This window comes from Octodon degus, unplaced genomic scaffold (genome assembly GCF_000260255.1).
Source record: "Octodon degus isolate 3935 unplaced genomic scaffold, OctDeg1.0 scaffold00088, whole genome shotgun sequence".
NCBI classification, from domain to species: domain Eukaryota; kingdom Metazoa; phylum Chordata; class Mammalia; order Rodentia; family Octodontidae; genus Octodon; species Octodon degus.
In genome coordinates, this window is record NW_004524664.1 from 5,631,992 (window position 1) to 5,648,715 (window position 16,724).

At 38.9% G+C, this 16,724-nt stretch overlaps 1 protein-coding gene across 1 annotated transcript in view; it reads right to left on the reverse strand.

The window, feature by feature from the left end:
• Kcnu1 (potassium calcium-activated channel subfamily U member 1) overlaps positions 1-16,724 on the reverse strand; it is a 164,598-nt gene that overhangs the window by 74,757 nt on the left and 73,117 nt on the right. Inside the window, 2 exon segments of the mRNA XM_023722023.1 lie at positions 14,526-14,623; positions 14,760-14,849. Coding sequence (XP_023577791.1) covers positions 14,526-14,623; positions 14,760-14,849 — 188 coding nt within the window.

The following is a 16,724-nucleotide window of genomic DNA, read 5'->3' on the forward strand; positions in this document are numbered from 1 at the left end:
TTTTTTTCAGAACTGGGGATTGAACTCAGGCCCTTGCACTTGCCAAGGAAGTGCTTATTCCACTGAGCTATCTCCCCGGCCCCCTGGAAGTTCTTTTTCCTATCTTCTGAGGTGTAATAAAGTATACAGTGAATGCTGCTGCTTTCGTCCAATAAAAATGGACTTGTTAAAAACATTACAGTGTGTCCTCGTCTACTTTATTCATGATACCTGGCACCATGAGACTTCTGGCCCGTTCCTAATATCCAAATGATCATGAAAGCGAGCTCTTTTGAATTGATTCAGAACATGGAGGCAGCTACAACAACACAACTACAGGTATTAAGAAAAGAGGATTTCCAAAACTGCCTCAATAAGGACAGCTGAAGCAAGTGGGAGTACTTTGAGGTAGACTAAGGGTACTGTGTCTTGTACTGCAATGATTTTTAATTTAAACTTTCACCGTAATTTGTGAACAATTCTCATACCTGTGTACATATCCATCTATGATCAAATCATGGAAACGATTACAGGTGTGAAAATGGCATGGGATGACACCATAAGAGACAGAGCTAGGGAAAAGAAGTGGGAAGCTGTGGCACTCATCAGGATAAGGACAACGCTGTGCTATTGGAAGGATGCTTTGTGACTGTCACACACATAAAAATAGATATATTTATCTATAGTCTCTTTGAACTTGTTACCAACTTGCTTTCCTTTTCATTGGACTTCAGTGGAGTTACAATCCTTCATTCCTGCCTTAGAGAATAACAGGAGTTGTGTGGGGAGCCCAGCACTGGCTCCCACCTAACTGGAGGACTGTGGCTGCGCAGGTGCGGCTGGCTGAACTGTGAAGATGAGCCCATAAATATATCCAATAGTTTAGCTCCTATTCAAATCATTTCTTATCAATTTTTTTCTTTTCCTAATTTCTTTCATACCCTCTCCTCAATTTCCTCTTTGCAAGTCTGCTTTGCTTCAGCTGTAATTCCTTCCCAACTGAATATTAGCATTTTAATAAGGTCTCTAAAACACTTCTCAGGGAATGAGAATTAGAAGAATTTGGATATATCTTTCCTAAGGTCATTTCCAAATCACCTCTTCCCTCTCCCCCATCACACACACAAAAAAAAATCTGATAAACTCCATTCCACATTGGGTGAGGACCAACATTCTAAAATCTTGGTCATTAGAAACTACAATCATGAAACAGCAGACAGTGAATATCCACTTGGGGCTAGGAAAGTGCCTGCTCAATAACTAATCTAATTTCATTAAGCAGAAGGGCCAAAAAGCAATTACTCCTGCTACTCTGAAGACTAGTGTAATGGTGTTCATGCTCTGAACCTCAAATACAACAGGGCATGGGTAAAAATAAGAATAATCTGCTAAGAATATCTTTTCCTCCTATTTCTATTTTATTTAGATTTCCTTCATGATAATCAACTTGTATATTCTTTATGTGTTGATATTTATCTGTCTAAAGTATGTAATATTGTGGGCACTTCAAAAAATATAAAGCACACTTAGAATTTAAGTAATTAAAGTTACACAGATAAGAACTAGCCAATTTGGAATCCCTGCTATGTGTCTATAGTATATTATTAATTTAAATGGAACACCAGTAGTGTAGTTCTAGTTTAGTTAACTAGAAGTAATGAAAGAAAGAGGTATTAGAGATCATAGAACATCATAATTGGAAAGAGTTGTAGAGATAATGTGGACTTCTATATTTTTTTAGATGATTACACTGAGACCCCAAAAAGTAATACATCTTTCTTAAATCACAGCTAGCCAGTTGAATGGCTGTGGTCACAATTCAAGTTCTCTGAGTTCTCACTGAGCGTATTAAGAAAAGAGAAATTGGCAGGCACAAGAAAATCTAATGGGCTCAGTAAAGAGATAATTATTTGAAGGGAGTAGATGGGGGATACCCTTCCTCTGCTTCAAACCACAAAATAGTCTACTTGAAATTTGTCCTAATCCAAACTCCATATTTTTTTGTTTTTTCACTTATTGGAAAGTTCTTAAGTCCTGTTTGAAAGGGAGTTGTCATGATTGCCAAATTCTATGATGACTTTTAAGCACATAGGACCTAATGGCCTCTTTCTGAAATGACAAGCTTTTTGGCACAATAAGGCTGGAAGTCACTTTGCAGATTTAAATTCATCGCACCATTCCATACCTTGACCACGGGCAGCAACCAATTCACCGTACTCTGCTGCCATCACCTGGCAAATTGAAGTCAACACTAGTTAATCGTCTGGGGGCATGGATAGGCTTGGGATAGATGTGGTGGTAGTGATGGCTGAGTGTCAGCATTTGACAGGAAGAAATGATTTTATCATGAAAAGAATGAAAGATCCTGAGGAATATGATGCATATAACAATGCTAACAAGTTAGGTTACAAAAGTCTTACTAATCCTATTTTATTCATGAGATACTATAAAATCCATGTCATAGAAGTTGGCAGAATTTGACATACTTACAAATATGAAGTCAGAGCTTACTTTTATAGAAAAATCATTCTATCTTTATATTTGAGGAACCTTCTGCTTCAAAATGTTTGTTTATAGTAATGTAGCAAAAAGGGGATGAGTATTCATTTCCTACGGACTTTTTGTTTTACACAGTGACAGATGGCAATGAGTCTATGTCTGTGTATCACAATGCATCTGCAAAAAGCCGAGTTTGCAAATGAAACCATGCTACATTTTCAGATGACACAGTGATGTGTGTTGTCTACTATTTTGTTTTTCTTTATGGATATTTCCTTCTAGTAGGACTTTTCTCCTATTTAATTAATCAATTGCTTCAAGAAAAATTCAACTTTTCTCCTTTTGGAGCTTTAGAGATCAAACCCAGGGCCTCTGCACTAAGCAACATTCCCAGCCTTTTTATTATTTTCACTTTTGATAGAGGGTGTCCTGAAGTCATTAGGTTACCAAGGGTGGGCTCAAATGTGAAGTCCTCCTGCCTCAGCTTCCCAGAAGGTTGGGATTACAGGTGTGTGGCACTGTGCCTAGCAAGACAAATTTGCCTTTTTATAGGATGGGAAAAGGGCTGGCGGGATAGCTCAGCAGACTAAGCACCTGCTTTGGCAAGCTCAGGGACTGGAGTTTGATCTCTGTCCCACATACTACACCAGCCCTGCGGGTGCGCTGAGCCAGAGAACCAGTCTCAGTGTGGTGGCCACCCCTGTAATCCCAGCACAGGGGAGGCTGAAAACAGGAGGATCACTACAAGTCAGAGCTGTGTAGAGAGACCCTGGGCCAAATACATAAAAGGATGCAAGAAAAGTTAATGTTTAACTTTGATTTCCAATGTAATATTTTAAATCCTATTTAAGGAAAAATATTTTTTAGATTCAGGCATTCAGTTGAGAAAAATAATACATAATGGTGATTTAGGAATATTAGCAGAAGTTTCTTGGCATACCTGAAATTCTCTTAGAATTTTTTGAAAAAAATTGAACAAAGTAGGGAAAATAAAAGTAGTGATCCGTACGGTTTGTGTGTCTACCAAAAACTCATGTGTTTGGAGCTTGGTTCTTAACTTACATCAAATGCTCTTAAATACCCCTCCTGCAAAGGGCCCTAGTGTGAACTGGGCAACGGTGTACAGCAATGTAAGCCACAGAGGACTTGTACGAGGTGAGGTCCCCTGAAATGTAATTAGGTCACTGAGGGGCATCACACTTGAGAGAGATTGGTTAATGTAGTTCTCACAGGACCCTGAGAAGTTTCCACGAGAATTGGTTGTCTTAGGAAGAGAAAGTCTGACCCTGAATCTGTCTGGTTTCTAGTGTCACCATGGAATCTAGTCACAATGTTCTTACTGTTCTGAGGCCACCTATTATGAATTCCTAGCCCTCAGATAGGGCTGCCTTATTTGGGATTTCAGACTCTGATACTATAAGCTCAACAAACCTCTTATCTTTATAAAATACCCTCCTTGAGTATTTATTGCAGTAGCAATGCGCAGAATGAGGGAGAATTTAGTTCTGTGTGTAGAATGGTTAGATGAGAAGAACATGAACCTGCTCCTTCATGAAGCAGTGAAAAGTAGTAAAACTTATTCAAGCACATACAGAGACATTTAAATCATCCTGTGGACAAATGACAAGTGAATTAACATTGACTCAAGGAACTATTGCAACTCTTAGAGCGCCAAGGGCCTAACCATATCTTTTCCTCCAAACCCAACAGAAGCTTCACTCTGCACATGTGTGCTCCAAAGCAAAGGCCCTCTTCCCTGCATCCCTCAAGAGGGCTGTGACATGCCCTGAAGAAAGCAGGGCAGAGCCTAAACCCAAGCTGAGTACAGCTGAGGGCCAGCATAAAGCTCTGTCTTGGCCTCCAGTGCAATCAGGGACAGGCTCACCTCTTTGCAGGTCCTTCCAGAGGTCCCACAGTAGGAGAAGCAAATGAAGGCCAGCGAAGACACTTCTGCGAGTGTCCCAGTCACACAATGCATGTCCTACTTCAGAGGGGGAGCCCATGTCTCAAACCCTTCTTGAGCTCTGCAGCAGTGGCTCCAACATTGTGCTCGGGGGCTGAGGCGGGGCATAATAACAAGGAGTACTCAGGCTTTGTTCAAGAGATTTGCCTTTACCTGGGGCTCATTGCAGAGAAATTCAAGTCCAGGAGGTGCTTCACAGCAATGCTGATTTTGGTGTTAAACAGTTACCTGGGAACTTCTAGCTCCAGGGAAGCAAGAAGGAAAAACCTAGGCCAGAGTTTACCATGGTGAACCAGAAGAGGCAGCTAACAAGTGCTGTGCTGGGATCAGAGCAAAGATTAAAGACTGGTCATAAAAGCTGCACATGCAAAGGGACCCAAATTACACTGGATGGATGCTTGTGTGGAATGATAAACCCATCAGAACACTGTCAAAAATAATAAAATAATCAGCAGCGAATTAGAGGAGCCTAATCTGGATAGGTTAGGAAAGAGACAGTTATAAAGAACTCCACTACAGCAATTTAAAGCTGCACTCTCTGATGAATGACATCACAGCTTCACACTGCCAAAACTAGATGATGAAAGAGCTCAGCTGAATCACTAACCAACTCATCGAACATGCAATGCTAACACAAGCCCTGCCCTCCAGAGTTGTTGCAAAACATTGTTTATCTGAACTATCCAGTTTTTAATCACAAAATGTATGAGACATTCAAAAGCAATAGGAAAGCAAGACCCAAAAAGAAACTGCACAGGCTGGGGTCTAGATGTCAGACTTTGAAGACAAGTCTATTACAAATGTGTCCAAGGAACTAAAGACAACCATGACTGATGAAGTAAAGAAAGACAATGCTTCTTCTAAGCGATAGTGTCATCCATAAGGAAGAACCAAATGGAAATTCTGTTATTGAGAACAGGCTAACTGAAGTTTATTATCTACTAGAGAAGTGAATGGGTTGCATAATATCCCACAAATTTATGTCTATCCAGAAACTAAGTATGTAATCTAAGCATCTAAGAATCTAAGCAATCCAGCTATTGGCTGAGTTGTGTGTGCTCCACCAATCCCTCAAAATCATACTCTGATGCTCTTATCTGTAATGTGATTTATTTGGAGATAGAGTCTTCCAGAAATAACCAATGCTGAGTTCTGATATGATCAGATTAGTTTTCTCCTAAAAAGAAGGAGAGAGACCAACACACACATTTTCTGTGTCTCTGTCCTACTCAGGAACACATGAGAGGGCTGGCACAAGAGTAAAATTCACTGCCATCTTGATCCTCTCTTCCAACTCTAGAACTGTGAGAAAATAAATTTATATTATTCACACTATCAGATTCATGGCATTTTATTGGGTTGATCCAAGCTGACCAATGAAGTGGCACTCTATAAGGATACTCTCTCTGTGTAGGTGTAATTAGTCAAGGATCTCTCCAGATGAAAGCACTTTAGATAAACTCTAATGAGTGATGTCCTTATTAGAAGAGGAAAGCATATAGACAGGAAGCACCTTCAGGAGGCGTTGTAAGGTTCTTCCCCCACCCAAAGACTGCCAGGAAACACCAGAGGCAGGGGGAAGTTAGGAAAGGCACATCCCTACAGCCTTCAGAAGTATGGAACTGTTAGCATCCTGAGTTTTGGATTGTGTCCTCCAGAACTGGGAGAGAATGATTTCTTGTTCTTTTGAATTCCTTGTTTTTAACATTATGCTATGACAGCCTTAGGAGATGAATCAAGGAAAATGTGGTAAGCAGAAAAATGCCCTCCTATCCCAAACAATGTCTGTAGTCTAAGCCTAAAGACCTGCAAATATGTTGTCATGTGCAAAGGAGGATGTAAGGCTACAGAAGTGCTCAGTTACTCTTCTCTCGTTGCTGGGACAAATACCCAACACTCAGATGAAGGAAGGAAAGGTTTATTCAGCTCACAGTTACTAGAGGGTCCAGTCTATACTCAGCTGGCTCCAAGGCAAAGTGGCACATGGCAGAGAGCAGCAGTTCATGACAGCGGCAAGAATCAGAGAGCCAATGGGAGGAGTAGCAGCAACAATGGCAACAGAGAGCAAGTCTGCCTCTGTCTCCCTTGTGTTACATTCAGGCTATCCACCCCAGGCTGGGTGTAGCACTCACACCCATAATCCAAGCAGTACTCAGACCCATAATCACAATCCCAGTGGATCACGAATTAATCACAAACTCTAGAAGTCTGTCTCATAGCTGCATGGGGTTTTGGAGGGGACACCTAGAGACAAATCATAACAAGAAGGCACTAAAAGCTGCTTTTAAATGACAGATAAAATAAATTTTCCTGCATTATTGAGGAATGCTAACAGTTCTACACTTCTGAAGGCTGTAGGGATGTGCCTTTCCTAACTTCCCCTTGCCTCTGGTGTTTCCTGGCAGTCTCTGGGTGGGGGAAGAACCTTACAACGCCTCTTGAATCTGCTTCATGTCTATTCACTTTCCTCTTCTAATAAGGACATCACTCATTAGAGTTTATTTAAATGCTTTTGTCTGGAGAGATCCTTGACTAATTATACCTACACAGAGAGTATCCTCATAATGTCCGTTGTAATCACATTGTGTTTTGAATGTGGGGCAGGGAGGCAAAATGTCAGAATCAGGGAAGACTTGTGGCTGGAATCCATATAACAGTGATCACATATGAAGATGTTTCACTAGCCATTGCTGGTGTCAGAGTGGAAGGGTCCGTGACCAAGAAAGTAGGCAGCACCTACAAACCACAGAGGGTAAGGGTAAGAAAGTGGATGTCCACCTGTGTCTTCTAGAAAGAAACAGATCTCTGCTGACCCCTGCTCAGTGGGATCCATCACAGATGTCTGAATTGTTAGATGATAAATACACATAGTTTTAAGTCACTAAATAGGAAGTAATTTGTTACAGCCACAATTATAAAGTAATCCAGAGCTCAGCAGAAGATTTACAAAGTTGAAACAATGGGAGAGATAGAGGAGGGGGGAGAATAGAATTTTTAAAGCAGAGAGAAAAGTATTAAGAAAAATAAACAGTTTCATAAAGATATGCACAACAGTGCCAGCCAAAATAGCTCAGCGGATTAAAGCGCTTGCAAGCAGGTGCAGGGCCCAGGGATTCAGTCCTCTGGCCTGCAGTGCTGGTCCTGCCACCAGAGCACAACTGTAATCCCAGATCTTGGGAGACTGTAAATAGGCGGATAACTACAAGTCTGATTTAGTAGTGAGACCCTGAACACCCTGTAGACACTTCCCTAAAACACAAAAAAAATAAAAAGTGCAGTATCAGTTAATGCATTCTGTACAGAGAGCTGAAAGATAAGTAAGAGGAGAGATAAGAAGCAGGAAACATTTCCGTAAATGATGTAACTGCTTCCAAATTTAATGAAAAAACACTAATAAACTTATATTGTTTCTCCATGGTTGTTGAAACATATCATTGTAAGCTTTTTTGTTGAAAAAAATAGATATTTATTCTCTAATGGTTCCAGAGGTCAAGAATTTGAATGTTTTCACTGAAGTAAGATGGAACTATTGGTAGAGTTACTTTCCTTGAAGTTCTAGGGCAGAGTCCATCTCTTTGCCTTTTGTAGTTTCTATGGGCTCCATATATTCCTTGGCTAAGTACCCCCTTCTCTCTTTAGAAAAGTGGTGTGACAGTTTCTTCTCTGAATTTGTTTCCTTGGGCCCCCATCACAAGCCCCCTTTCTTTTCTGAATGTAGTTAAATCTCTTTCTTCCTTTCTATTATAAGGACCCTTGTCAGTACAACTAGGTCCCACCTGGATAATGTGAGGCAATTTCCTCATTTGGACAGCCTTAATTTAAACACACCTAAAAATGTCCTATTGCCATATATGGTGATATTCACTGATTATAAGATATATTCAGGGGTCTCTATTTAGCCTACCAGCCATTGTCTCAGGGAACTGTGATGTGACAATAGTTGATAATACTCCCTGGAGAGAGATTTCATGGACATTCATCCAAGGAACCAGCAGATGAGTCAGAAAATGATTCTTTGTCACTGAGGACTTGAGGTCACTCTGCTTCTGCCCACTTCCTGGTACCAAACTTATGAGTATCATTTTCACAAGACCACCAACTAGGAATAGTATAAATAACTGTAAATTTAAGCAGCATGATTCTTATTGTACTAACTAGGATAAGGGACAAATTAAGACATCTTGAAATAATTTAAAACATAGTTTTTGTCAGCAGAAAAGTCTTATAATGCATATTGACGGGGGCCCAAATTCCTGATGTTGAAATGAAAGGACAATAAATAGTACCCCAGGCCTAAGGTCCTCTCTAATGTAACATGAAGAAAACTGACAAAGGAAGATTTACACAGATAAATACATAGCTTATAAGTACTTCTTCTGCTTTATTTAAAAATCAGTGTATAAAGCAATAATTATGGATTGGTGTGATAGATGATTGATAGATAGCAATGGGGGGAAATGGAATTATATAAGAACAAAGTTTTTGTACATTATTGAAATTAATTTGGCATTAATTCAAACTATATTTTTATGTATATTGATGTTAATGGTAAATTGTTCTCCTCTTACTGAAGAAAGACCTAAAAAAATATCTATTACAAGACTTGTCAAGGAATTAAGAAAGTACTGTAGAAGGTTATTTAACACAAAGTTTACAGAATTACTTAAGGAGAAAAGATGACATACAGCCAGCAAGTAGCAAAATAACAGAAAAAATGCTGCTTGTCAATAATTATTTTAAATGTAAATGGATTAAACTCTGAATTGTCAGAATGGAGAAAAAATGAGTGAGCCGTATGCCACACACAAGCAGGCTCAATGACGTTGAAGGTTGCAAGGAAAAGGGTGAGAACAGATTTCCTGTGCAAAGGGCAACTAAAACAGAGCTGCTGTGGTTATGTTAACTGTACATAAAATAGACTTTCAGACACAAGTCTTTATAAAACACAGAGTTTTTAATAACGAAATGGGCAGATCTCTCAAGGAGACATTTGGTGGTATCAGTATTACATTTTAATAGTATACAGAACAAGGCCAGTGAGACAGCTTAGCAGCAAAAGCACCTGCCTGGCAAGCACAAGTTCCTGCGTTCAATCCCAGGTACCAAGAGCAAGAATAACAAAAACAAACAACCAACAAACACATAGAACAGCTAGAAAGATTAGAAAGAAAACTAAAAAACTTCAAAAACTTGACTCAATGCTCTTCTGAAGATACTCTACCTAACAACAGAAAAACATAGTTTTTTGAAGTATGTTTTTTAAGTGTATATTGAAAATTCTCCAGCACTAATCATGCAGTAAGTCACAGAACAAGCCCAATAAAAAGTAACAACAAAACCAAATGAAATGGAAAAAGAACAGCAAAAGCTAGGAAAATTCACAAACATTTGGAAACAAGGCAATATTTACATAAGAAAATATCTCTTACCCATTTTTAAGGGTAAGAAAAGTAATCACAAAGAAAACATGAAATAATTTTATGTGAATAAAAATAAAAACATAGTATGCCAAAATTATGGCATACCACTCAAGAATATTTAGAGAAAATTTTATAGATAAAATAACTATCTTTTTGAAAAGAAGAAAGATTGGAAATCAGTGACGTTACTTAACTTTTTACCTTAAGACACTGAAGAAAAAATAAAAAATTAATCCAAATTAAGGACTAAGAAGGCCATAATGGAAATTATAATGCAGATAAATTAACTAATGGATAGAAGATAGTACAGCAAAATCAATTAAAACAGAAGTTGTTCTTTTGAATCAACAAAATTAACTTTTTAAGAAAAGTAGCTAACAAAAGGAGGGGTCCTTTACATCACTAAAATCAGAAATGAAAGAGGGATTATTATTACTGATCCAGCAAACATGAAAAGTAATATAAGACTATACTTACATCTATTTATTTATTTTTATTTAGTACAGGGTCTCACTACACAGATTGAACTCATAGTGATCCTCCCATTTTCAGCCTCTGAAGAGCTGGGCTTATAGTGTGCTCCACCACACCCACCACTGTCTCAGCACACCCCTGGGAGGTGGGGCCAGCAGACCATACTTATTTTTACCAAACTTTCTGGACACATTTGATAGTGTAGAATAAATGAAAAAATTCCTACTCCAAACTGTTTCAAAAAGAAATAGAAAATCTAAATAACATAACAAGATATTGAATTAATAATAATCAAAATGTTAAGTTAGGCTCAGATTGCTTCACAGATAACATTCTAATTGACATTTAAAAAAAAAAAGTAAGTCTTACCAAATTCTAGCAGAAAATAAAAAGGAAGGGATGCTTCCCAGCTCATCGTATAGTCCAGTTTAACTCAGAGGGCAAAACCAACAACATCACAACAAAAGAAAGTACATCCCAAAGTTTTGTTTGAATATAGATACAGGATTCCTCTGTAGAGTGCTACCAAAGCAATCTAGCCATGTATGAGAGTGACTTCACTGTATGTCACCTGAAGTTTACCTTAGGAGTGCAAAGTTGGCTCTACATCTGAAAATTAATTAATATAACACTATATCAACTAAATAAAAGGCAAACACCAGCATAATCTCAAGAAAAAAAAAAAGGACAAAAACCTTTATGAGAGAGAAGGAAAATAAAACCACTTAAACAGTTTAGGAATATACAACTTTCTCAAGCAGATAAAAGGCATCTGTGAAAGTCCACAGCAACTGTTAGAGCTGTGGATGGACAATGGAGCAGATAACATTCACAGATAACATTCTAATTGACATTAAAAAAAAAAAAGCTTGCCCCCAAGGTCAGGAATAAAGCACGCATGTAACCACTCACCAGCTCTATTCAACATTGTTCTGTAGCTTCTGCCACAACAATTAGATAAGAAATTAAATGGAAGGAAATCAAAAAGAATTAGAACTAATAAATGTTTTTGCACTTTTGCAGAATATAAAATCAAGGTGGGAAGATCTATCGACAGGCTGAGGTGGGAAGATCACAAGTTTGAGCCCAGTCTGGGCAAGTTCCTGATGTGGGAAGCTGCTATCCCCCCCAAAAAATACAAAGGGCTGGAGATATAGCTTAGTAAAAAGACCTTGGGTTCAATATTCAGTTCCACCAAAAATCCATGTAAGTCCATGATTAACAATGAATCATCTGAAAATAAAACAAAGAAAGCAATAGCATTCACAGTAACATAAAAAGTAAAATTCTTACTGATTAGTGTAACATAAACAGTGTAAAATCCATAATCTCAAGAACACAAAACATTGTTGAGTGAAAGAAATTAAAGAACTAGACAGAAAGACATTACATGTTTATAGACTGAATAATTTAATATAAGTAAACCATCAATATTTTCAAAATTAACCTCTAGACTCAACTCACAGTCAAAATCCCAGCTGACTTCCTTACATAAAATAACACAACACAAAGACCATCTGTTTCAGACTCAGTAATAGAAAGACAGTAATCTAGTTAAAATAAGATCTGAAGAGATTGTTACTCAAAGAAGACGTATAATTGGCCAATAAGATCTTTATGAAAATATGTTCAACATCATTAGAAGTTAGGGAAATTCAGATTAAAGCAATAATGAAAAATCATTTACAAACTATTACAATGACTCTTACTGAAAAACAACACAAAAACTCGGAAGTTAAAAAGTGTTGATGAGACCGTGGCTAAACTGTAGCCTCTGTGCGCCGCTGGTAGGGATGTAAAATGTGTAACGCTGTAGAACGCAGTCTGGTGGTGCTTCAGAAAATTAAAACAGAATCGACATTTGATTCAGCAATCACATTCTAGAGCATGTACACAGAAAGCAAAAACTTCAGCATGTATTTGTGTGTCACTTTCCATTAACCTCTATATACTGTATGTAAAATGTGGAAATAACCTTAATTCTTCCCTCAGTAACAGAGACATGGATAAAAAAAGATGGGGCATTTATACAATGGAATATTATACAGCCTTAAAAATAATATGATATAGCATGGCTGAATGAGTAAGCCACCCACAAAAGTCTGCCTATGCTGAATGATTCCATTTTCCTGTAATAATTGAATAGGTAAATCTATAGAGACAAAACCTAGACTAGTGGTCTCTAAGGGTAGGTGTAAGGGAGAAAACATGAAGAATGATTGCTCGTGGGTGTGGAGCATTTTCTTTTTTGAGGTTGGAAAAATGTTCTAAAATTGATTATTGTGATAGTTTCACAATTGTCTCTATGCACTACAATCCACTGAATTGTGCATCTTTAAATGGGTATGTATTTCTATGATAGCATTCAAATTTGTCCTCAATAAATCTGCCATTTAAAAAGTTAAGGAGGCTGGGGAGATAGTTCTAAGGTCTAAGTGCCTGCCTGGCAAGTGCAAGGACCCAAGTTCCATCCCAGGTACCACAAAAACAAAACAAAATAACTTTAAGCCTCAATCCCTCAGGAAGGACCTAGTCCTCACGCTTGTGTGTACAGGTAGTACTTCTGGTCGCTGAGGGATGGCTAAAAAGAAAGATGTGATAGTGTGGAGGTAAGTGTGGGGAATATAGAGCAAGGCTTTGCACTCATTGGATTCCAGGCAGACTGTCCGGGAGGGGTGTGTGGTAGCAGCGCACCCTGGTATTGATGAAGAGACAGAGCAGCCTGGTTGTGTGAGCAGGGTGACGTGAGGGAGGACCTCACTCAGGTTCTCACATCCTGTCAGCTAGGCATGTCAGGGAGGATTCCAAACAGTAGAGGCACTGGAGTAACCCGGGAGTGCAAAGACTGGGCACACTGCAAAGGGGCGTTTAGCAGATTGTAAGAATAAAGGTTATGTATGACATGGACAATGGATATCATTACAAAAAGACAGAAGGTGACCAGAATCAGATGGAAGTAGTGTATTTGTTGTTGATGTGGGAGTGCAGAGTGTGACAATCCCAGACCAAAAGGGAATGACAGGCCTCTGGCCTGGATCGTGTTGGCAAGGATTTGATGTCCTTTATAAGAACAGCCATGAAGCTGTCAAAGTTTACTTCCACATTTAAATAGTATTCAGGGAAGAAGGACCCACTCAGAATCTTAGAAATGGGAATACTCCTGACAGGAAATTCACAGTTTTAACTGACTAAATTTAAATTGTGGAACACTGGGGTTTTGGTCAAAGAATGTGAACACACCTGGAAGAGACTGACTTTTAAACCAGGAAGGACTGATGCACCCTAAAAACTTGAGATGATTTTTTTCTTTCCTGCATTGAAACGGAAAGTGCCAGTCACAAGGCTGTAACAGAAAATGCCCTCCCCCGACCCCAGCCAGTACACTTCAGCTTCTTAGTTGTTCCTGTTGTACTTCCACTTGCTTTTGTCTCCTAAAAATGGCTGGTCACTGTGAGGAGTAACTGGTCACTACGATGCATATTGTAAGCCTCAACCACCAACTGCTGAGCCATTCTGCCTCTGTGCTGCCCATTTCCGTATCCTGTAGAAGCCCTAGAACACCAGAGATGAGGGCCTGATGTTTTGCACATGCTCCCGATTAGAACCTGTCAACATAAATACATCTGCCTCCAACTTCTGGGTGTCTTTTCAGTATTTCTGTGTGTGGTAGCAACACATTGTGTTCAGTTACAGATGACAGAGAAAGCTACATTGCCTCATCATTATGCAGGATGAACAAACTTCAAATTGCTGACCATCCACCAAGGAAAGAGAATACTCAAGGAGTGATCAGAAAGTGACAAGCTCATGAAAAACCTAGCAGCTGGAGGCAGGCTGCATTTTCAGGCTGGAAGTCATCACACCTAGGATTGAGTGCGGCAATGCCACTAACTGGGACTTTGTAATTTTGGACATCACTGAATCTTTCAGCCCATTCAGCGGGCCTATAAGGAAGTTAAATTAGATAAGCAGTAGGATTCTTTTATCTCTAAAACACTGATTCTCAGGTCTTAGGTGCACACTGAGGAATCACACGGCTCATTCTGATCTAGCACAGATGGGTAATGTCCTTTAAGTGACGGAACCATCTTCCTTTGTCTTGGCCAGAGTCTAGGAGGCTAGGATAAAGTCTGTCTTGGCCAGAGTCTAGGAGGCTAGGATAAAGTCTGTGAGATATCGAGTGCAGTTACCTGTGGCGTGCCGATGGCTCCTCCTTGTGCAGTCACACTTCTCAATTAGCTCAGGATTCTGAACATCACCGTGGCAATTTGAACAGTAAAAGAAGGCTCTGGACAATGAAAGCAAACCAAGAGTGACTTATGGGAGGTTTTGTGCTAAGGAGGCACGGTGCTGACTCAGTCTGCCTCCCATTAAGTTCTATTTGCTTTAGTGCTTTCCCTCCATAAAGCAATAAAAAAAATTACCTCCTGACTTCTATTGGAGATTCAGCGATAAAGAACCCTAATGTGTTCTTATGCAGTTTCACTTGTGGAGGTGGATTTAGTATCAGACCACTGGAAATGGAAAATAAAAACACAGTCAGTTTTCCCTCTGATTTTTGTTGCAATATTTGATATTTCACTCTGTCATCATCCAGGGATTCTCTAAGCTGCCAAATTAATCGCATTCAATCTCCTTTCACTGTCAACGTGGAAAATGCGAATTTAACCTCATTTAATTCTTTGATTGGTGCTCAATATGCTGAGGGGAGCCAGGTGAAAACTTGATTGTTACCTGAGTTGCCTTCCTAGCTGAGCCACAGGGAAGTTCCTCCTAGGATTTGTAGCGTGAATCTAAGATGGTTCAACTGGTGCAAGCACATGATCGCTTGCTGATGGAGACTGGCAGAGGCCAACTAGGCCAACTAACAAGGACACACAGCTGCCCGTCTTGCTAGTAGTGCGCACCCTGGACTACTCTTTGTTATGATAAACTATGCTGAATCAACCACCTGGATTCAAAAGTTTCTTTTAATTTACTTACATAGGTTTTGAAAATGTACGTGTATTTTGATTTCAGCTTTGTGTATTCTGATTGCAAAATTTTTGAAAGCAGGAAACATATGAGTTATTTCTAGTTCTATATTACTTGAACATTTTGATTTTGTGTTTTCATCTGGCTCATATACTTAATATTGTCTGATAGATTTCTATATATGATGTGTCTTGATATAATATGCTATTATTATTATTTTTTGAGTTACTTAAACTCCCTGCTTGTAAGGATGTCTTGTCTTTTTTTTTTCAATTAATACTTCTAGCTTAATGAAAATTTCTCTTGCTTCTTTTTTTTTTTTTTTTTTACATGATGAAAGTACTCTTTTCCTCCTTGAAAATTCACACTGGAATGATGTCACATCTTAATTTTGCCTTCTTTGCTGTTAGGATAGTCCTGAATAAGTTGCATAAGTATGAAAGTGCTTACACCTGCAAAAAACCCTCCTAAGATCCATGACAAGGACTGAATGAGGCTTGCTAGCTGTGTTCAGTTGATTCTTAGTGGAAAAAATAAGCATATAATGACAGGGTGATAGAAATATGATTGGATTTGACCTTGAAAAAGAAAGATCACAGGTTTGTGGCTTCTCAAGTATTACTGGTTTATCTTTACTATCTAGAAAGCACATGATTAATGTGATTGTTGTATATCCTTCTCTTGGGGGGACCTGAATTCAAGTTGAATATATAGCTCTGAAGATTATATCTGATTGTATTTGTGAGATGAGGTGGACTTTAAGGATTATGACAATTAGAATTATTGTTTGTGCCCTATCATGAATCACGGCCAATTGCTCTACTTAAAGAACATTTGCCACTGGAATACATTCATCCCATTATGTGACTAGGGTCAGAATTAGCGTTATTTCTCAGCCAGCAAAATGTTATTTCCTGTGACAACCCCTTATGACCATCCAGGGCTTTTTGCAAGTCTTAGAGGTGATTTAAGTGTATCAATTAGAGGAGGAAACAAAGAGTGGGAAAACATAAGTTTCCCAGTATACCTGGGAAATACCTCCAGTATTTCAGTACCCTGGCCTGAGGCTTAGCTCCTGAGATACTTGGTGTTTCCTCTACTAGCAATGGCCACAATAGATGTAGTATAGCGCGGAGTCTAGAACCACAGTTCCCAGAGTCAGATTGAGTTCAGGTCCTGGGAGTTTTGCCACTTGGGAGTTGTGTGAGCTTGGAAAATTATTTAAGCTTTCTGAGCCTTGGCTTTGTGCTCTGTAAAATGAGAATGATAATCATGCCCATGGCCCAGCATTGTTTTGGGGGTTTAAGAGTTAATATACCTAACATTCCTGTAGAATATAGGTCCTGAACCTTCACTCGTGTAAGAAAATTCTGCTACTGATATCTTTCTACAATCAAGGTATAATTGCTTTGCTT